The following is a 23,715-nucleotide window of genomic DNA, read 5'->3' as shown; positions in this document are numbered from 1 at the left end:
GATAATGACAAAATAAAAAATCATAGCTGAGTCACAAATCATAAATAAAGAGGAAACTGAGAAAACATCATAAAAAACCACCAAAATGAAATGGCAGACAGAAATACAAGGAAAAAGAAAGAATAAAAATATAGAACAACCAGAAAAAAAGAGATAAAATGGCAGTATTAAGCCCTCATATTTCAATAAGCACTCTAAATATAAATGGATTGAATTCACCAATAAAAAACATAGAGTGACTGCATGGATTAAAAAACAAGACCCAACAATATGCTGCCTCCAGGAGACTCATCTCAGCTCTAAAGACAAAGATAGGCTCAGAGTGAAGGTATGGAAGATGATACTCTAACCAAATGGCAACCAAAAGAAAGTGGTAGCCACATTTATATCAGACAAAATAGACTTCAAGTCAAAAAAGATAACAAGAGAAAAGGTGGACATTAGATAAGGATAAAAGGAACATTCTGCCAAGAAGACATAACACTTATTAACATACATACATCTAACATAAAAGCACCAAAGTATATAAAACAACTCTTAACAGACCTAAAGGGAGAAATTGACAGCAACACAATAATAGTAGGGGACTTTAACACCCTGCTTACATCAACGGATAGAGCATCCAGACAGAAAGTCAACAAAGAAACAGTGGCCTTAAATGAAACACTAGACCTGACCAGATCTAGGTCAGATAGGACTTAACAGATTTATATATATATATGTGTGTGTGTATATATATATAAAATATTCCATCCCAAAGCAGCAGAATATATATTCTTCTCAAGTGCACATGGAACATTCCCAAAAATAGACCATATGTTGGGAAACAAAACAAACCTCAATAAATTATGAAGATTAAAATCATATCAAGCATCTTTTTCAACCACAATGGTATGAAATTAAAAATCAACTACAAGAAGAAAGATAGAAAAGTCACAAGTGTGTGGAAATTAAACAACATGCTACTGAACAACTATTGGATCAATGAAGAAATCAAAGGAGAAATCAAAAATACCTGGAGACAAAACACAACATACCAAAACTTATGGGATGTAGCAAAAGCAGTACTAAGAGGGAAGTTCATAGCAATACAGGCCTAACTCAAAAAACAAGAAAAATCTCAAACCATCTAACACTATACCTAAAAGGACTAGAAAAAGAAGAACAAACAAAGCCCGAAGTCAGGCTTTTCCTTCAGAAGAAAGGAAATAATAAAAATAATAAAAATCAGTGCAGAAGTAAATGAAAGAGAGACTAAAAAAACAATAGAAAAACCAATGAAACTAAGAGCTGGTTCTTTAAAAAGATAAACAAAATTGACAAACTCTTAGCCAGACTCACTAAGGAAACAAGAGAGAAGGCTCAAATAAATAAAGTCAGAAATGAAAGAGAAGAAATTACAGCAGATACCACAGAAATACAAGGGATTATAAGAGAATGCTTTGAAAAGCTATTTGCCAATGAATTGGAAAACCTAGAAAAAATGGATAAATTCTTAGAATCATATAACCTTCCAAAACTGAATCAAGAAGAAATAGAGAGTCTGAATAGACCAATCACAAGAAAAGAGATTGAAACAGTAATCAAAAACCTTCCAGGGGCCAGCCCAGTGGCGCAAGTGGTTAAGTGCACATGCTCTGCTACAGTGGCCCGGGGTTCGCTGGTTTGGATCCTGGGCGCGCACGGATGCACTTCTTGTCAAGCCATGCTGTGGTGGCGTCCCATATAAAGTGGAGGAAGATGGGCACGATGTTAGCCTAGGGCCAGTCTTCCTCAGCAAAAAGAGGAGGATTGGCAGATGTTAGCTTAGGGCTGATCTTCCTCACAAAAAAAAAAAACCTCCAAAAACCAAAAGTCCAGGACCAGACAGCATCTCTGGTGAATTCTGCCATACATTCAAGGAAGATTTAATACCTATCCTTCTCAAATTATTCTAAAAAATTGAAGAGGACAGGATGCTTTCCAACTCATTTTACGAGGCCAACATTACCTTGATATCAAGAGCAGACAAGGACAACACAGAAAAGGAAAATTACAAGTCAATATCACTGATGGACATAGAAAAAATCCTAAAAAAAAAATTAGCAAATCATATACAACAATACATTAAAAGATCATACACTGTGATCAAGTGGGATTTATTCCAGGGATATAGGGATGGTTCAACATCTGCAAATCAATCAATGTGATACACCACATTAACAAAGTGAAGAATAAAAATCACGTGATCATCTCAACAGACGAAGAGAAAGCATTTCACAAGATTCGACATACATTTATGATAAAAACTCTCAATAAAATGGGTATAGAAGTAAAGTACCTCAACATAATAAAGACCATATATGACAAACCCACAGCCTACATCATACTCAACAGTCAAAAACAGAAAGCTATTCCTCTAAGAACAGGAACAAGGCAAGGATGCCCACTCTCTTCATTCTTATTCAGTATAGCATTGGAAGTCCTAGCGGGGGCAATTAAGCAAGAAAAAGGAATAAATGGGATCCAAATTGGAAAGGAAGAAGTAAAACTGTCACTATTTGTGGATGGCATGATTCTATATATAGAAAACCCTAAAGAATCGACCAAAAAACTATTAGAAAAAATTGATGAATACAGTAAAATTGCAGGATATATAATCAACATACAAAAATCAGTGGTATTTCTATACACTAACAACAAACTAACAGAAAAAGAAATCAAGAATACAAACCCATTTACAATCACAATAAAAAGAATAAAATATTTAGCAATAAATTTAACCAAGTAGGTGAAAGACCTATATAGTGAAAATTATAAATTTATAAATTACAAATTATTTAAAGAAATTTAAGACATAAAGAAATGGAAAGATATTCTATGCTCATGGATTGGAAGAATAAATGTAGTGAAAATGTCTGTATTACATAAAGCAATCACAGACTTACTGCTATCCCAATCAGAATCCCAAGGACATTTTTCAGAGATAGAAAAAAGAATCCTTAAATTTATGTGGAAAAACAAAAGACCCTGAATGGCCAAAGCCAATCTCAGAGGTTAAGATATAAATCCTTGGACCCAGGAAATCACTTCTAGGAATTATACTCGAATAAATGCATATGCTGTTCATTGAAGAATTGTTTGCATTAATGAAAAATGGGAATATAAATAAATAATTACATATCCACATTATGGAATACCATCATGCAACTATTAAAAGGAATGAGGTCATCCTGGACTGGCATGTAAAGATCTTCCGACATGTAGCTAAGCGAAAAACAGTAGGTCACACAACAATATGTATGATATGATCCCATTTATGTTAAGAAAAGGAGACAGTAAGTATAAATGAGCATATGTGTAATTAAGTGCATGAAAAAGACAAGAAAGATCACAAAGAGATTGCTTTTGCTCATTATTTCCATATTAAGAAGGAAAGGGAAAAAAGACATGAGTTTGAGTAGGGGCTTTTCATTAGGGCTTGTCATAACCCACCTATTTTACACATTGGCTTAGTTCTAGTTTGTATACATTAGCAAAGCTCTACTTTATCAAAATCAATCAATCCTGCCTACTATCAAAGATTCCTTCTTGCTAAGGGAAGCAGAGGTCTGCATTGTAAAAGAACTGAAAAAATGATTTGACTAACATTTTAATGACATCAGAAATTACACGCATGTGGGTGTCTATACATATATATGTATATACATATATTTCAATATTTGGAGAGAGATATATATATATATATATTTTTTTTACTGAGAGTCTTATTTTAAAAAAATATTTCTAGAACTTTTTTTTGAAGTTGTTTTCCCAACCTATGGCACATGCTCCTCTGCTAGATGCAATTGTGGACAATAATCATCCCTTATGAGGGTGCATTTGCTTTTTAGAAGCAGCCAGAAGGTATTTGGAACCAAGTCTGGTTGACTTGTGCTGATACCTGAGAGAGGACCATTTTAGGTAGAGGGAAAAGCAAGTAAAAAATCTCTGAGGTAGGTACATGTGAGCTGTGCTTGGGGAAGAGCAAGGAGGTCCTGGGTGTTTGAAGCAGAGTGAGAGAGCTGACGAGTAAAAAGAGATGAGATAGAGACATAAGAAGAGGCTGCATTGTGTAGAGCCTTGGCTAGCTCTTGCTCTTACTCTGAGTGAGAAGGGAAGACATCACAGGGTTATGGCCAGAGCTGTCATGTGATCTGAAGTAGGTTTTAAAGAAATCATGTTGCTTGTTAGTTGAGAAGAGACTGTAGAGGTCGAGGGTGGAAGCAAGGTGCATCTAGGCAGGAGAAGATGGTGGTTTGGACAAAGCTGGTGGCAGCAGCAGTGGTAAGAAGTGTCCAATAACAAATATATTTTGAACATAGAACCAACAGTATTTGCCGACAAATTTGACTTGGGGTGCAAGAGAAAGAGAGGAGTCAAAGATGACACAGAGGTTTTTGGCCAGAATACCTAGACTGATGGAGTTGCCATTTACTGGTCTGGGAAAGAGTGTAAGAGGAACAAGTTTGGAGGGGAAGCTCAAGTGCACAGTTTTGGACATGTGATTGATGATGAACGGGATCTAGTTCATCATCCACTAGGTGGAAGGCTTAGTATAGTAGGAGCCCAGACAACTACTCCATGGTAATGAGAGGTGAAGAGCGAGGCCACGTATGTGAGACAGGTGCAGGTAAATGGTGGTAGAGGAAGTGTATGGAAGTTCTGACGTTTTTCCTCGATGAAATAGGAAGCAAGATTATTAGCTGAAAGTCAGGAGGGTCAAGAAGTGTTGGAGGTTTGAGAGCAGAGGAAAAAGTAAGAAATAGTCATTTAGAAGAGCTGGTGACTAAATGTACTAAGGCTACGTAATGTGATTGGCAGGCAACACTGATGGCCACCTTGAGGCTAGTGATTCTGAATTTAAAGAGAGACCCATCAGCATGGGGGGTGGATCCAGTTGAGGGTGTAGCAAGGTCCATGGAATTTAAGCTGGATAGGAGGTAGAAAAAGTAGAATAGGGAGGTACAGGAGAATGAAAGAGCTTAATATCAAAGGATCACAGGCTCCAGGGTCAGGGAGGGGTAAGAGATGTTGGAGGCGGTACTGGAAGGACAGAGCTGGGAATGACAAGGGCTGAGGCAGACTAGCTGATTCCAGTGTGCAGCCAAGGTTGAGAAGTGCTGATCTAGTCTTGGCCCTCAAGTTGCTAATCTGCAATTGTTAACTTCCAAGGGCCGCCACAACAAAGCACAGGTGGGCTTGGACCACCTTGCCTGGAACTGATAGGACAGCTGTGCATGTGAAAGTGATGAGCATCTGGAAGCTCAAGGGATGGTGCTGCTGCCACCCGAACACAGGTGATAACTGAACTTCAAATTGACAGCCTGTGGAATAGCAATGCTTCTCATGATTTAACATGTGTCCATATCACCTGTGGATCATGACAAAATAAAGATTCTGCTTTAGAAGTTCTGGGCTGCACCGGAGAGTCTGTATTTCTAACAAACTCTCATGTGATACTGGTGAGAAGGATCAACAGCTGGTCCCTGGACCAGTAGCATTGGCACCACCTAGAAGCTTGTTAGAGGTGCAGAATCTTGGCCCCACCCCAAAGCTGTTAAAGAAGAATCTGCATGATCTCCAGACCATTTGTATACACAGGAAGGTTTGAGAAGCATTAGTCTAAAACATTGGTTTCCAACTTTGGCTGCACATGAGAATCACCTGGGAGGGGTTTGGGACTCTCACCAACCAGGGTGCACCACAAACCAATTAAATCAGAATATCTGAGGGTAAAGCCCAAGTATTAGTAGCGTTTAAAGCTTCTCAGGTGATTCCTGAGGTAATTCCAACATGCAGCCATGGCTGAGAAGCACTGGTCCAATATTACCATCCCATAAGCTGCTAGCTAGTAAGCTGCTTTCTGAGTTTGGACCCACCCAGGTCCAAACAGGAAGACCAAAGCTTGGGCTGCCTGTTTGCTTTGGACAAAACCGGTATCTCATACCCAGTGACCTTAATGGACCCCATCCTTCAAATTACTCAGAATAAAGTCTCTCTGGGCAAATCCTGCTGTTGCATCAGGATGCAAAATGTGGATGCAAAAGGGCAAGTTTTAATTCATGCAAACATTTGGAGATTTGTCTTAAAATTTTCTACATTACAACTTGCTGAACTCTCTTTGTTTCATGTGGGGGTAAAAATCTCTAGGGATGGGCCAGAAATGTCTGGGATTTACTTGCAGGGGCACTGGGGACTATCTGGATCTAATGTGAACACAGAATTGCAACAAAATGTTTTATAGAAGGCTGGTGCCACGTGGAGCGGGTCTTGCTGAACCTGTTATACCATAGGATTGAGAAATGTGGCTGTGCTTGCAATTTTTGTGTGTGTGTGTGTGTGAGGAAGATCAGCCCTGAGCTAACATCCATGCTAATTCTCCTCTTTTTGCTGAGGAAGATCGGCTCTGAGCTAACATCTATTGCCAATCCTCCTCCTTTTTTTCTCCCCAAAGCCCCAGTAGATAGTTGTATGTTATAGTTGCACATCCTTCTAGTTGCTGTATGTGGGATGCGGCCTCAACATGGCCCCAGAAGCAGTGCGTTGGTGCACGCCCGGGATCAGAACCTGGGCCGCCAGTAGCGGCGTGCGAGCACTTAACTGCTAAGCCACGGGGCCGGCCCTGTGCTTGCAATTTTTAAAGTCTCTGATGATTCTTGACATTCATTTGATTATATTTGCTGACACCTTCTTCTAGATTTTGCGAGTTGGGCCATTACATCGCTGAGAAAGTAATTTATTTAGATAAGTCTTCAATCAATTGCAATTCAACTCTAAAGTTGCCTTTGATTAAAAAAAAATGTGTCCCAAAAATTGAGTTAAAAGGAGAATTTAAGCAAAAATATTTAAACTTTGTATCTATCTGTATAGTCCTTTTCCTTGCCAGTGTCTTCTAATTGTTAGTGGAGTCTGTCTGAGGTACCAGGTACCCTGGGCCTGTGGGGTTTTTAGTGCTCTCTTGGAGGGAGATTTTGACTTTTCTATCCTTTCCCTAAGTTTATACTAAGTAAATCAGTAACATTAAGTAAATCAGTAATCAAGTGATTCATATAAAGAGGATTATCAGAGCCTTTGTGTTTTGGAGTCAATTTCAGGGTTTTTGGGCTAGAAATCAAAAAGACGAAAAAGCAAAAAGAGATTCTAAATTTGGGGCAACACTTTAGTTTGAATGGATGGTTTGGTATGAGAGAAGTCATCCAAGGAGAGAAAATAGGGAAATTGGATTAATAAATTCTTATATTTGATTAAGAAAAAGAAAGAAGTGAAGAGAACATGTCGATTAGCCTAAATGCAGCAATCTTTTCACTATGTATATGTATATCAAAATACCATGTTGTACACCTAAAATACATACAATTTTTATTACAAAAATAAAAATAAAAAGAATGAACAGAGTAAGAGAGTATGATTGGAAATAAGAACATCCATTTATGTTCTTTTTAAAAAACATAATTGTGCTTCTCCACCATGCCTTCATGGATGTGCTCTCTTTCCTGGTGTCATTTTGCTCGTGGGTGGTTTGTCTTATGGGACAATCTATTCTGCACACCCAGTGACCAGCTTTTGGAATAGAATAATGTTCATTTCTGCTTAAAAGAACCAGGGGTCATTGGAAATCAGCACATTCCATGTTTCCTGCAAGAGACTTCAAGATGTGCCTCAGATAGGTTATTAACACAAAGCAAGGATACTGTCAGAAATATGGGGTTGGAGGCAGTATTATAAGATAAATATCAGCCTGAAGACAGTGTGTCTGGTGACCAAATCCCATAAAAAAATATAAGGATTGCAGCCATTGCAGTTTATTAGAACCTGTTACTCTGAAAGGTTCTAAATCTCTAAAGGGGCTCAAAGGAAGGAACACATAATAAAAAGTATGCCATATAAAAGGCATATCTACCAAGGTGAGTCAACTGACTGATGCTCTCTACCTCACAGAGATCAAACAAGTGGGGAATCATTTATTTTGTAAAGAAATACAAGACACCGGTTTATTTAATGCAATGTCCTCCTCTTGGGAGGTGGTTCAAGCAGTTCTTGCAGCAATAGTGACAGGTGTTGCCGTACAGGCTGCTGTGCGCTGTGCCTACCCCATTCTTCAGGACTAAAGCACCCCTTTCCTTGATGCTGGGAGTATTGGAGACTGCCAGTTTGCTGAAGGGAGCTGCCTGGCTGAAGATCACATCCTTCTCTGGTGGCAACCCCCAACAATCATCATTGAAGGCTCAACCCTCTTCCCTCAATGAGGAATGCTTCTGAGGGGCCCTCCCAACTCCACAGCTCCCTGTGGGATCCACTGATCTCCCTTTGCTGGGACTGCATCACAATGCACCTGCCTCATCTTGCCCCTTTCACTCCCTCACACGTGTACAGGTGTTGATCCCAGGAGCAAACTGCAATAACTTTCAACCCTCCATCTCAGAGTCTGCTTCCCTGAGAACCAACTTGCATATATATACATATGTTCCACTTGAAATGTAAGAAATGCTTTAGAAAACCCAAAACCACTAGCCCTTCTGCGTTGATAGAGCAAAAATATTGAAACAGGTTAGAAAATAGGTGGCAGATTGAAGCCTAAGCCTGCCAAGGAATGCCACACCTGAGAAATTTTATTTGACTTAACGCTTTGTCCCAGTAAATACTCTGGAATGTGCTGATTTATTGTGCACCAGTTACTTATACCTGGGGAGAAGAGTGGCGATAAGAATATACCAGCTGGTATCAAGAAGGGGCTGTGGAGATCCTTGTGAGAATGGCCAAGAGGAACTTGCTTTCTAATCCCAATTTCTCAGTTTCAACATCAGCACTGCTAGGACCTGGGAAACCTGTATCTTTCTCTGGGAACTTGCTGGGTTGTTTCCTGCTTGATGTAACTGTTTTTATACCCTTCTCCATTCAAGAACCTTTAGATCCTCAAAACTGTATCTGTGGCCATCTTTGCCAATACAGAACCATTCCATTGTGATGGCTGTACCACTACCATCCTTGTGTCTGACCAAAGTAGAAATTTGAGATTACCCTGTTTTCTTCCCTCTATCTTGTTTTCTATACACTCAACCACCAAGACTTGCTGATTTTACCTTCTAAATGTCTCTAATTAGTTCCCTTTTCTTTGTTCCATCTACCTCTTCCCTAGTTCAAGCACAAATTATCTCTTCTGAGCTATTATAAGGCTTTTTAAATTGTCTTCTAGTCTGTAACATCCATTAAATTCTCTAAAGTTCTTTGTTCTCTTCTTACCCTTTCTCTTTTTTCTCTATAGACCTTCCTTGGGAGATCTCATCTACTTCTGTGGCTTTGATTAATGTTGATATGTTCAAGATATACTTAAGATGCCACAATATCCAGCTGAGAAGACTTTCCTCTGGAGGTCTAGACCTCCATATCCAACTGCCAATTCTTCAAACTCAATTTGTCAAAAAATGAATTGACCACTTTCCCCCTCCAACTGGATCTTCCTCCTCTATTCTGCATTTCGAACAATGACACCACCTTCTTTTACCCAGCTGCTCAAGTCATAAACCTGGATGTGGTCTTTGATCTGACCATCTCCTTAACGCCCCAAGTCAAACCAATCATCCCTAACTGCATCTTCTTAAACATCTCTTGGTCTTATCTCTTTGTACCACCCCTATTATCACTACCTTGGTCCCAGCCCAAGGTCTCACACAGATTTTTTAACCTGCATTTCTGCAACATCCTCTTAATTGATTTTTTGGTCTCTGAGTTGTCCTCCTGCAATCTCTTTTTCACTTGGCAGTGAACATGACCTTTCTAATCTGCAAATCTGCATTCCTCTGCCTGAAATCTTTCAATGCCTTCCCATTGTTCTTATAATAAACATCTGTGGCTTATAAAAACTCATTGTAGTCTTGTCCCTGCTTGCCTCTTAAGCAATCTTTCTCCCCACGTACTCCCACTCTCACTCACAACACTCCGGTCATTGGAATTCCTTGGTTCCTTGAATGTACAATGCATTCTCTTAATTCTGGGCCATTTTGCACCAAGTTTCCTCTCCCTAAAGACTCCTTCTGTCCCATCTCACCTCACCCTTTGCCTTACTACTTACTTTTCAGCCTTCATATCTCAGTTTAACTTTCTCTTCCTCCCAGAAGCCTTCACTGAACACCAAGTCTAGGCTAGATGTTTCTCTCCTTTGCTCCCTTGACATCCTCTATTTACCTCTATGGTACCTCTTATCAAATGCCATTGAAATTGCTTTTTTAATGGTTAGCTCCCTGAAGGCAAGAAACATATCTGCCTTGGTCATTCTTGTGTCCCCAGATTGTAGCATAGGGCCTGGCACAAAATACCTGCTCAAAAAGAGTCTGATTTGATTAAGGAGTTAATGAATGCCTTGGCACAAGCAGTGCCTTCTTCTGAGAATGTCCTCCTTTGTATCCTTGCTCACTAGGCAAACTCCTGCTCACCATTCAAGCCCCCAGCATCATACCTTCCTGACTTCCTAAGTGAATCACAGGGCACAGATCCCTGTTTCCCACATAACCCTCATTCCCAGCATCTCTTTTTGTCATATATTTTGCTCATGAGTCTGTTTTTGCACTCCAGACTTCATATTCTTTGGTGGTAGGATCTATGTTTTCTTCTATGTATATTAGCACCCATTACCTGGTAGAGAGCATGTGCTCAAATATTTGCTAAAGGTAGGAGGGATTATAATAATAAAACTGATTTTCTTCTGAAGGTGATACGCTTGATTTAAGCCAATTCCAAAGGAAGTGTTCCACACAATTTGTTCATGGGTATGTTACTGTAATGTGTGTATTTTACCACGGATATTAGTTGCTAAGTTACAGGATTTGATGTTCTCCCATTACATTGAATTTCGTGCCTCACCTATGTTCTTTGCTTAGATGTATTTAAGGTTCCATCATGTGGGGTGATCCATGCCCACAATCATAGTACTCCAAAGAGATTTTTAGGAAAAAGAGATTCACGGCATCATAAATTATTTGAACAAATTTGGAAAACATGTTAACAAAATGCAGGCCCTTGCAGATCTCTGAATATTTTCCAGGTTGTGCTGTTAGCTCTATGTGAAAAGAGCATGATATAGACTTTTATAGGTTAACTATTGAAAATATCTAGATCAGTGGTTCTAAATCAGGAGTGATTTTGCACTTCAGGAGACATTTGGCAACATCTGGAGGCATTTTTGATCATCATAAGTGTGTGGGAGAGCCTAACGGCATCTAGTGGGTAGAGGCCAGGGATGCTGTTAAAAATCGTACAGTGCACAGGGTGGCCTCCCCACCAAAGAATTATCTAGCCCAAAATGTCAATAGTACCGAAGTTGAGAAACTCTGACCTAGATGAAATAAAAATCTCACATTGCACTCAGACATACTTTTCTATTTCAGGATAGAACATAAATAATACTCATCTTTCAACTAGAAGACCAGAATACAGTCCCATGCATGTGCCCTTGTGGTTATTTTTCATTTTTTTAATCTTTAAAGTGGTATTTTAATATCTATCTCATGGGGTTGTTATGAAAATTAAATATAATAATGTATGAGAAACCCTTAGTTCAGTATCTGGCAAACAGTAGTTGTTAAATAAATATTTGTAAAAACAAGTCCATGAACACACAGGGGATGGTGTTTAGGGGGTGGGGATGAATAGAATTTACCCCGAGTAGTTCCTGAGCACCTCACTCTTTTTAGGATCTGTATGTGCGTCACCACTCTGAGAACCCTTTAGAGAAGAAGAGGCATTGACAAAGATCCAAAGAGGTGAACATACGTACTTTTTGTTCTTCTCGTTCTACAGCTGCGTTGCATTTTTCTATTCCCCAGTTTCTCATAAAGTCTCTGAGATAGCCAAATAGGGTTCCAATTCCATATCCCATGTAAGTGAAAACCATAACATGAAGAGGTGCTTCTTCAAAGAATTCAACAAGTGGCTTATCATAAAAATGTGGCTTCCCATTTTGCTGAAAACACAAAAGAAAATCGAAGGTTAGTTCTCTCCCATTACAATAAACTATGATACTTAAAACTTTGGACTTCAGCCTTTTCAATTTCAAAGAACATATTTAAGATTGTAAAAGATGGCTGGAGAAAATGGGAAATGGATAATCGAAGAGGGTAACAAGAAATATGCATTTTATTTTACAACCTTCTAATGAAATAATTGATTCAGGCAAAAATTCTCAACAGATGCTAAATCCATTAAGTGGAAAGTTAATAAGGAATAAGGTTTTTGCAAGATGCCGAGGTAGCATCCCACAGGTTACTCTCTAATCACAGACCTGTAGTTTCTACCTGAACCAGGTGATCAAATTACATCACAGATGTTGGAACAACTAGCCACACTGTGCTCTTATCATGATGTAATATTCAATACACTGATGAAACATTTAACATGAATTCAGTCAAGCTTTTATATCTATCTTCTGTTTCACAAGAAATATTGAGATAGAGGAACTTGGTAAATGACGTCATGAGGAAACAATCAGATAATCCACATTGTGGGAATTTTGATATGACAACTGGGCTGGTCTTTAAAAGCAAAAATAAACAAGTGGGGCTACATCAAACTAAAAAGCTCCTATGCAGCAAAGGAAATGATCAACAAAATGAAAAAGCAACCTACGTAATGGGAGAAAATATTTGCAAACCATATATCTGATAAGGAGTTAATATTCAAAATATATAAGGAACTCATAAAACTCAATAGAAAAAAACCAAATAATTTGATTAAAAAATGGACAAAGGACTTGAGTAGACATTTTCCCAAAGAAGACACACAAATGGGTGACAGGTATATGAAAAGATGCTCAATATCACTAATCATCAGGGAAATACAAATCAACACCACAATGAAATATGACCTCACATCTGTTAGGATGGCTGTTATCAAAAAGACAAGAGATAACAAGTGTTGGTGAGGATGTGGAGAAAAGGGAACCCTTGTACACTGCTGGTGGGAATGTAAATTGGTACAACCACTATGGAAAACACTATGGAATTTCCTCAGAAAATTAAAAAAAATAGAACTACTGTATGATCCAGCAATCCCACATCTGTGTATATACCCATAGGAAATGAAATCAATCTCTTGAAGAGATATCTGCACTCCCGTGTTCTTTTGCATCATTATTCACAATAGCCAAAATATGGAAATAATCGAATATTCATAGATGGATGAACACACACATACACACACCAGAATTATTCAGCCATAAAAAAGAAGGAAATCTTGCCATATGAGACAACATGGATGAATCTGGAGTACATTATGTTAAGTGAAATAAACCAGACACAGAAAGACAAATACTGCGTGATCTCACTTATGTGGAATCTAAAAAAGCTGAACTCAAAGAAGCAGAGAGTGTGCTTGCTGGGGGTTGGGGGGTGAGGGAAATGGGGAGATGTTGATCGAAGGTTACAAATCTTCAGTTATAAGATGAAGAAGTTCTGAGATCTAATGTGCAGCATGGTTACTACAATTAATAATATTGTATAGTATACTTGGAATTTGCTAAGACAGTATATCCAGGGTGTTCTCACCACACACACACACACACACACACACACACACACGCACAAAGTACCTAAGTGAGGTGATGGATGTGTTAATTAGCATTTCACAATGTATGCCTATATCAAATCACGTTGTACACCTCAAATATATACAATTTTTATTTGTCAATTACACCTCAATCAAGCTGGGAAAAAAAAAAGAAAAAAGGTGGGGGAGGGGACTTAAGAGACACAACCAAATGCAACTGTGTAAATCTGAATGTAGACTGGAAATATCTCTTATTAAGGAATTATTGTTAATTTTGTTAGGCATGATAGTAGCATGACAGTTATGTGGGAGAATGTTTTAATCTTTGTAGATGCATACTAAAGTTAGGGGGGTGAAGTGCTATGACAGCTATAATTTCCTTTCAAATGGTCCATCCAAAATTAAATATATACATGAAGCAATTTTGAGAAAATGTTAATAACTGTTGAATCTAGATGGAAGTTCTATGGATGTTTGTTATATTATTTTTTCATTTTTCTGTATGTTTGAAATTTTTCATAATAAAAAGTTAAAAAAGGTATTTCTTTTATCTTAGGTGTCAACATCCCAGTGGAAAGTAGACATTTAGTACCAAACCATTCTGATTCCTGCTTAACTGATTTGCACATAGCAGCTCAATCAATGTTGGCTCAATGGATTAGTGAATAAATCATTCCTAATGCCAATATTTAACTGTTTTAGTCTTTAATAAATATTTATGCATTCATTCATTATTTTATTCAACGAATGTAATGCAATGCATAGATTCCCCATTTCCCAATGAGATGATTGATAAGAAGTGTTTTGACCATTTGAAATATCTGACTTTTAGTGATTTACAGGAAATTGTCCAATGTCTACTAGTATTTAATGTATTAATTTAGCTTACACATGTATATATACAATGAGATATTATATATAAAATAATGTTAATTAGAAACACTGTTTTTGCTACTCTCATAGTCTTTATCATCACTACAAGTACTGTTTGATTCCAACACAGTTTTCTAGAGCATATCACCTTATTTCCTCTGCATTATTTGAGGTGTGGTATTTTTGGAATCTCTATGTGACTTAGTCACTGGAAGTTTTATTCCAAGCCACAAAATGTATGACAATGGAAAATATATGCAATCAAAACAAATTATCTGGTAGATGAATATTTTGATCTCTACTTATTTGTAAAACAATTTTTAAAAAGCCTTTTTATAATGACATCTAACACTTGAGTTGTTAAGTCAAAATCTCCCAAAATGTTATTAAAATTCCTTGCTTTCTTATTTGTCCATTATGTCAGGTTACTTCTCTAGACACCCCAAACTATGGATGTTGCTCCTTCTAACGTGTCTTCCCCAAACACTACCTGGTGGTTTAAAAAAAATGAAAGTGAAAAAGCGTTGCTTAATATGAAGTCTTGAATGAAAGGCGAATGAAAAGTTATAAAAAAAATGCCCTGTATTTGGAAATATAGGACATTTATTGGGTGCTTACATGAGTCAGCAATGAACTAGGTTCTGGGGATTCAAAGATGACCAAGACAGACCCAATCTCTGCTCCTGACTTCTTGACCTCCCTTTCACTATGTCCTCACACCAGTCCTGTAGGTCTGATGGGTGGCTGACCTTACTATTCTAGTGCCAAGCTTTGTGCCCTCCTTGTCTCTGTTCTGTGCTTGAGCTTTGGATTGCATCTGTGTCCGGCATTCCAGGTGACCTCCTGACCCAGACGAGATCCACCTCCTGGTTCCTTTTACATCACAGGGACACATGATTGGCTTCCTTCCTTCCTTGATTCGTCCAGACTCTAGCAAAAGGGACTGAGGTCCTCATGAAGGAAGATTTGATGAAATTTTGTGACTGGTTAGGTATGAGGTCAAGGAAGAGGAAAATGAAAAGTATCTGCAAGGAACATTGTAGCATTGTTGATAAGAAGAAAGAAGGAATTAGGAGGGCTGCTTATGGGGGAAAGGCAATGAGTATGTATGGGACATGCTAAAGTTGGAGGTGGTGAACTGTTTGCAAAAGTGGGACTGTTTGCTGGGCAGTTAGGGATACAGGAAAAGAGAAAGGCCCTGGCTCAAATAGAGGATCTGGAAGTCAGCTACTATGGGGCACAACTTAAGCCACGGTTGAAGCAGAACATGAGAAAGGACAAATTTTAAAAAGAGAAAAGCAGTGGGCTTGGGAAAGAATTTTGGGACTGACCCACTCCTTTTAAGGGCACTCCAAAGGAAGAAGCATGAGTGAAGGGAACCCGATGTGGGTGACTTCGGAAACCTGATTTAGCCTGCTCACAAATTAGCCCCTTTGGCTGACTTAGAGGATGGCTGAGTTATGTGAGTGCATGTAAAGAGAGAAACTTCCAGGACATGCAAGGCTATCCTGTGAGGATCAGCAGGAGGCTCTCTGTTTTTTCTTTTTCTGGCCCCATATCCATTTCTGAGCTCCATATGTGGCCAAATCAAGCAGAGCATTTCCCCTGAAACCCATGGGAAATTTCTTCCTGAATTGGCTCTGGGGCAAACACACGCTGTACATAACAGACTGTCTATCTAGATGCAAATAAAACCCTCAGTTGGGTGCACAGGCTGGGTCCGTGTAACTATTTTTTTTTTGCCCATGTGACTTGTTCTGGAAAATAGTTATAACACAAAGGAGAAATTTCCAACACTGTCTGTTGATCCAAACCAATATCTACTTTAGTATCTCTCATATAACTTTATTTTTAATTTAATTTAATGTGATTTTATTTGGAAGAGAGAAAATAAGATATCTTCATGGAAAACAAAGTTATCTGGAAATACACAATCTTTCTTAACGTATGGAAAGTGACTCATTTACTATATTCCTTTATTTAAAATTGAAGTCAGTGACACCTCGTGGGAAGGAATTCTTAGTCTGGGGTTGGATAGTTATTTTGAAATATGGGAGTGCATGTAAAGAGAGAAACTTCCAGGACATGCAAGGCATGCCCTACCAAAGTAAACAAAGCATAAAATTTTGCTTAATAAGTTTGCTGGCCAAGGTTGACACAGCACGGTAATCTGTAACGCACTTTCTTTCTTTGTTCTACCTTTCAGCAATACTTCCTTTCTATTCTATGTTCTAGTTTTTCTTTGATAGCTTTGAAAATAAACAGATCCTGAGCCCCCACGCCCAGAGTGCCTGGTCATTTGGGACACTGTGACACATTGGGGTTTGTTTACTTCCTGCATTCCTGTCATACCTGGAAATTAACAGGGTTTTGGGGCATGCTGAGAAGACCCACCTTTACAGATGATTACTCTTTCAGTCAAATTAGCAGGTCTTTTACCGGCTGCTTATTTTGCACTGTCCTAGGCAAACATTAGAGGGGATATGAAATTAATAAATACAGTCCCTTTCTTGAAGAATTGATAGTGCAATGGTGTATGGGTGTTGGGAAGAGTGAGCATAAATGACCATAACATAGAGCAAAAAGTAAATGTCTTAAGGGTGACACAAATAGAGGGACCATATCGTGTTGGGTGATCAGGAGTCGTTTCCTGAAGGAGGTGGAATCTGAGCCCTCTGATGGGAGGTAGAGCATAATGGTGGAAAGGGCTTGTGCAGGAGTGAGACTGACTGGGTTCAAATCCTGGTTCTTTCATTTGCTGACTATATGACCTTGTGCAGGTCACTTAATTTCTCTTGCCCTCAAATGCCTCAAGTGTAAAATGGAGCTAATAAGGTTTGTCTTGAAAGTTAAATGAGATAATAAATGCAAAGTACCTGCCACAGAGTAAGTACTCATCAAATGCTATGATTTTCATAGTGATGACTGATGAAATTGCTATATTTGATGATGCTGCTTTTGAAGAAATATTTGGGAAAGAAAAGAAAGAACATGTATAGAGCTTTGGGCAATATCTACACATAGGGAGAAGCAGGAAAATGAGGGTCCTCTAGGACATAAGTAAGTGTGAGTGGGAAAGAAGAGGTGGGAGTTAAAGAGGCGGGGGTTGAGATACTGAAGTTGAGAAAGACCATTGCGCATGGGGACTCAGAAGAAAACTTCAGCCAATGATTTCATCAGCTCATTTTCCCGCTGGTTTATCAGACAGCAGGGATTTAAGGAGAAAGGGGGTATAGAGGCAATGGGGCAGGGAGTTGTGACTCCTCATTAAATAAGTGTGACAGTGAAGAGTGGAACAGAGAGAAGGTGGTGGCTTTAGATACTAATGGTGGGGGACGTGATTCTTTTGGAATAAAGAAATATTGAGCATATTTAGCAACTGAAGAAAGTACTCAATAAATTAAGGATAACTGTAGATAAAGGTAAGAGATGGTATAATTCTTAGAACAAGACCCCTGAGGGGAGGGATGAAGAGCACATGTGACTATCTGACTATAATGACACAGACTATCTCAGTAACACTTTATCCCCTAGAACTTTAAAAAAACTTGCACTGCAGGCCCTTGTTCTGTTTTATGTTCTTGGGGTAGGAAAAAAAGAGATGAGCAAGTATGAAACCAAGGTAATTTCTCAGATTAACCACACATTTACAAGCAAACTTTTGTTTTCAGACTGAGGCAGCCCATGTAACACAGCACATTCCATTATACTGCTGGGTCAGTCTATGGAAAAAGTAGCCAAGATGAGAATGAAGAGGCTTTCAGGTTTTAGTCACTAAAAGAGTAGCAAGTTTGGGAATAAGATAATTTCTGGGATGATGAAATGCCTAAGGAAACCTAGACCACTGGAGATAAGGAAAGAGCTATCTTTCTTTCTGAAGTGGAATGTATCCAGAATTTTCCACATTGTGAGAGTTGAGTAGATACTGCTCTGAGGTCTCTTGGGGAGAATACAAACTTTCAAGGATACTGGCATCTGGGGAATAAGTCTCTACCTACATTGTAGTAGTTAGTTTTGAGCAGGGAAACAGAACCATTGGGAGTGATATGGAATAAAATTCTTATTCTAGAGATTATGCTATAATCAAATGTGGGAGCTGGTTAAAAATCTCTGGAAAGGGAGACCATTTCCATAATGGTGTCATGAAGAGCTCCCATAGACTTTCCTTACAGTAAGTAAAAAAACCATAACTGGTACAAGTTAGAAAAATAAAACAATTTAAAGCATCTGGAAATTGTCTTAAGGGCATGTGGCAAATGAAGAAATATTTATTCAAGAAAATTGGCTAAGTATCAAAAAGAAGAGCAAGTGTCTGCAGCTCTTGAGCCATGACCCACTCCCTCCCTCTGCTCCCTCACTCAGCATGGAAAAGGTTTACTCTGAGCAGGTATGGTCAAGAAGATGGGACTCCCTCACTCCCAGCTTCAGCTTCAGTCCAGGGCTTTGCTATTTCCCTGAGAGGGGCAAGATGCCAGCATTCCTCATCACTCTCAGCTATTTTTCAGAGCTAAATTCCATGCAAGGGATTGGGGGTTCCCTTCTTCCACCCAACACCCATCCTTAGAGTGGAGGCTCTACTCCAGGCATGGCATGCTGAGAATACTGGGGCCTCAATTGCCCTTGCCCCAGCTCTCTAGTAAGGTGGAGATTCCATGCTAGAAGAGGAAATTCAAGAAAAGCAGAGGCTACTGCCCCACCCAGAGCAGGTATGTCACCCCTAGAGAAGCAGGACACTGTCTTTTCCCCAGTTCTGAAGCAGTGGGTCATTGGTTTTGAAAAGGGAGAGAAGCAGACAATAAGAACAGAGAGGTATAAAGCCATTACCATAATGAATTGATTTATTTAGAACAGAGAGTGGGGAAGTTCAAGACTAAGGGAGCTCTTGAAAACAATGGAGATTTTGGTGGTAAGCAATTGAGAGGAGACCAGTAATTCTGTGAGAGTAAAAAGCTAATCTGTAGGCAGTTAGTTTATCAGAGAGAACAAGGGGGAGGGATAGCTAAGAAGAGCACTCTTGGCATCAAAACACACCTAAAAGACTGGTCTTGAAAACTAACCATGCCAAGGGTCCTCACTTTAATTGTATCAGACTATGGAGTAATTTATGCCCCAAGATATTGTCCAAACCAATAGAGAAAGCTAGAAATTAGTGTAGATGAACAACTGGGTATAATACCAACAGAGGCAAACAGCTTTCCAGAGAGATCAGGGAAAGAGACAGGCAAGGAGAACCTTGCTAAAACCACTGTCATTCCAGTGCACATGCCCAAGGCTGCACTCTCTGAGGAGCAACATCAGAGGTTTCACATTCTGAGGTAAATAGACTCTATGAAAATAGCCCAGCCAAGTCACTAAACAAATAAACAAGCAAATACAACAGCAAAAATCCCTGTGGGGTTGGGGGTGGTGGTTAGTATCCAGAGTTGCTACAATATACTATCTGAAAATGTCTAGTTTCAACCAAAAATATAAGACATGCAAAAAAAAAAAGGAAAATTTGACTTATACAAAGGAAAAATAGCGGGCAACAGAAACTGCCTATGAGAGGGATGCCTGTGTTGGGCTTAGCAAAGACTCCATTATAAATGGAGTCTTTTATAAATTAAATTATAAATTAAAGAACTAAAGGAAGCCATGCTGAAAGAAATAAAAGAAGATATGATAACAATGTCTCATCAAATAGGAAATATCAATATAGAGAAGTAATTATATAAAAGAATCAAATGGAAATTCTGGAATTGAAAAAGTATAATAACAGAAACAAAAACTTATTAGCAGGGCTCAATAGTAGATTCAAACTGGAAGATGAAAGAATCAGTGAATTTGAAGATATATCAATAGTGTTTATACAATCCAAAGAAAAACCCAGAAAGAAAAAAAAATGAAGAAAAATAAACAGGGCCTCAGAAAAATGTGGAATATTATTGAGTACAACAACATACACATAATGATAGTACAAGAAGGAGAGGAGAGGAAGGAACAGAAAAAATATTTCAAGAAATATTGGCTGAAAACTCCTCAAAATTGATGAAAAAATTTAATTTATACAACCAGAAGCTTAATGATATTTAAGCAGGATACAGGCAAAGAGATCCATTCCCAGACACATTATAGTAAAAATGTTGAGAGACAGAGACAGATAGAAAATCCTAAAAGAAGCAAGAGAGAAAACAGTCCATTACATAACAAACTCCAGAAAGATTAACAGCTGACTTCCAAGCAAACCTATGGAGGCCACAAGGTAGTGGGATGACATAGTCAAAGTGCTGGAAAAAAAAATATCAACCAAGAATGCTGTATTATGCAAAATGATCCTTCAAAAATGCAGGCAAAATAAAGACATTCATTCCAAGATAAAAATTGAGAGAATTCGTTGATAGCAGAACTACGTTACAAGAAATACTGAAGGAAATTCTTCAGGGTGACAGCAAGTAACCCCAGATGGTAAGTCAACTCACCAGCTCCCCAAAAAATAACCCCACACAAAAAGCACATAAGTTAAATTTATTAAACTATAAAAGACAGTATAAATACATATTTATTTTCTTTTCTTCTATTAACTGGTTTAAAAAGAAATTGTATAAAAAATGTATGATAATTTTATTGTTGGGCCTATACAGAGACATATATTTGACAATGAGAGCACAAAGGAAGTGGGTCCAAGCAAAGCTATGTTGGAGTAAGGAAATGATATAAGATGGTGATGAGAATCCACAGGAACAAATGAAGAGAACCAGAAATTGTAAATAAGAATGTGAATGAGAAGATTAATATAACAAACTCTTTATCTATGTTGATGTCTATGTCTATGTCTATATCTATATCTATTCTTAGTATCCTTTCTTCCAGGTATCCAGCCTTTTAAAAAGACATAAAATTATATAATGTAATAATTATAACAATATATTATTGCTTTTGTCAAATATATAGATGTAATATTATAACAGTAATAGCACAAAAAAGGAGAAGACTATATAGGAGTAACATTTCTATATCCCACTGGAGTTAAGTTTGTATAAATCTGAAGTAGACTCTGATAAGTTAAGATATATATGGTAAGTCCTAGAGCAATCACTAAGAAAATACTCAAAAAATACAGTGAAAAAATCATTAAAATATTACACTAGAAAATATTTAATGCAAAAGAAAACAGTAAAGGGAGAATAGAGGGACAAAGAGGATGTGAGACAGACAATAAACAAAAAATAAAGTGGCAGGCATAAATCCAACTGTATCAATAATAACAGTAAATATGAATGGATGAAACAATCCACTCAGGTGGCATATTGTCAAACTAGAAAAAAACAAAATCAAATCCGACTATAAGCTATCTACAGGAGCCATATTTTAGATTTAGAGATGCAAGTAAGTTAAAAGTAAAACAATGGAAAAATATAGCATAAAAATGGCAACTATAATAAAGCTGGAATGTCTATACTAATATCAGACAAAATAGACTTTAAAACAAAATTGTTACTAAAGATAAAGAGAGACATTTTATACGAGAAAATGGTCAATCCATTAGAAAGATGTAACAATGATAAACATGTATGTACCTAACAACAAATCCCAATATGCATGAAGGAAAAACTTACAGAAATGAAAGGAGAAATAGATAATTCCACAATAATAGTAGAAACTTCAATATCGTACTTTCAATAGTTGATATAACAACCAGGCAGAAGACCAACAGGGAAATAAGAGACTTGAAGAATACTATAAACCAACTAGACTTAACAGACATCTATAGAACATTCCCCCACCAAACAGCATAATACACATTTTTCTCAAGTGCATATAGAACATTCTGCAGTTAGCCATAAAACAAGCCTCAATAAATTTAAAAGGACTGAAATCATGCATAGTATGTTTTACAGTCACAATAGAATTAGAAGTCAATAACAAAAAAAAAATTGGGAAATGTACAAATAGGTGGAAATTAAACAACATTCTCCTAAATAGCAAATTGGTCAAAAAAGAAATAAAGAGAAATTAGAAAACACTTTGAGATAAATAAAAATGATGACACATATACCCAAACTCATTGGACATAGCTAAAGCAGTACTTAAAGGAAAATTTATAGCTCTAATGCCTATATTAAAAAAGGAGAAAGATCTCAAATGAATAGCATGCCACTTTACCTTAAGACACTGGAAAAAGAAGAGTAAACTACAGCTAAAGCAAGCAGATAGAAAGCAATGATAAAGACTGGAGTGGAAACATGAAATAGAGAATAGAAAAAAGCTGATTCTTCTAATAGATCAACAAAATTAAGAAACCTTGAGCTGGATGAACTAAGTAAAAAAAGAGAACGCTCAAATTACTAAAATCAGGAAGGAAAGAGGGACATTATTACTGATCTTACAGAAATAACATTGATTGCAAGTTATTACTATGAATAATTATCTGTCAACATATTGGAACTTAGATGACACGGACAAATTCAAGAAAGACATAAACTATAAACACTGACTCAATAAGATGTAGAAAATCTGAATAGACCCGTAACAAACAAAGGCATTGAATTAATAATTAAAAACTTCCCACATAGAAAGTCCAAGCTTAGATGGCTTCACTTGTGAATTTTACCAAGCATTTAAGGAATTAACAGCAAGTCTTCTTAAATTCTTTTAAAGTATCAAAGAAGAAGAAACACTTCCCAACTCATTATATAAGGCCAGTATTATCCTGGTACCAAAGGCAGACAAAGACATTCACAGGAAAAGAAAACTACAGACTGATATCTTTTATGAATATAGACACAAAAATCCTTAAGAAAATATTAACAAAAATAAATCCATCAAACATATAACAATGATTATACACTGTGACCAAGTGGAATGTATTCTAGGAATGCAAGCTTAGTTTAACATTCAAAAATCAATTAACCTAATACATCATATCAATAGAATAAATGTCCAAAATTACATAATCATTTCCATAGAAGCAGAAAAAGCATTTGACAAAATCCAACACCGCTTCGTAATAAAAATATTCGACACACCAAGAATGGAAGGGAAAATCCTCAACCCGGTAAAAGGAATCTATAAAAAATCCACAGCTAACATCGTTCTTAATAGTGAAAGATTGAATGCTTTCTCCCTAAGATCAGAACCAAGACAAGTATCAGCTATCACCACTTCTATTCAACAGTGTCCTGGAGGTTATAACCAGGGAAATTAGGCAAGAAAATGAAATAAAAGACATCATATTGGAAAGAAAGAAATAAAACTCTATTTCTAGATGATATGATCTTGTACATAGAAAACATCCATTAAAGAACA

The 23,715-nt window shown here is 37.6% G+C and overlaps 1 protein-coding gene across 1 annotated transcript in view; it reads right to left on the bottom strand.

The window, feature by feature from the left end:
* SPTLC3 (serine palmitoyltransferase long chain base subunit 3) overlaps positions 1-23,715 on the bottom strand; it is a 147,831-nt gene that overhangs the window by 102,561 nt on the left and 21,555 nt on the right. Inside the window, exon 2 of the mRNA XM_058563224.1 lies at positions 11,792-11,977. Within this exon, the coding sequence (XP_058419207.1) occupies positions 11,792-11,977 (186 nt within the window). The remainder of the gene's footprint in view (positions 1-11,791; positions 11,978-23,715) is intronic.

The sequence above is a fragment of the Diceros bicornis genome, chromosome 19 (assembly GCF_020826845.1).
Source record: "Diceros bicornis minor isolate mBicDic1 chromosome 19, mDicBic1.mat.cur, whole genome shotgun sequence".
NCBI lineage: Eukaryota > Metazoa > Chordata > Mammalia > Perissodactyla > Rhinocerotidae > Diceros > Diceros bicornis.
Note: the sequence above shows the minus strand (reverse complement) of the source record. Positions and strands in the feature narration are given on the sequence as shown.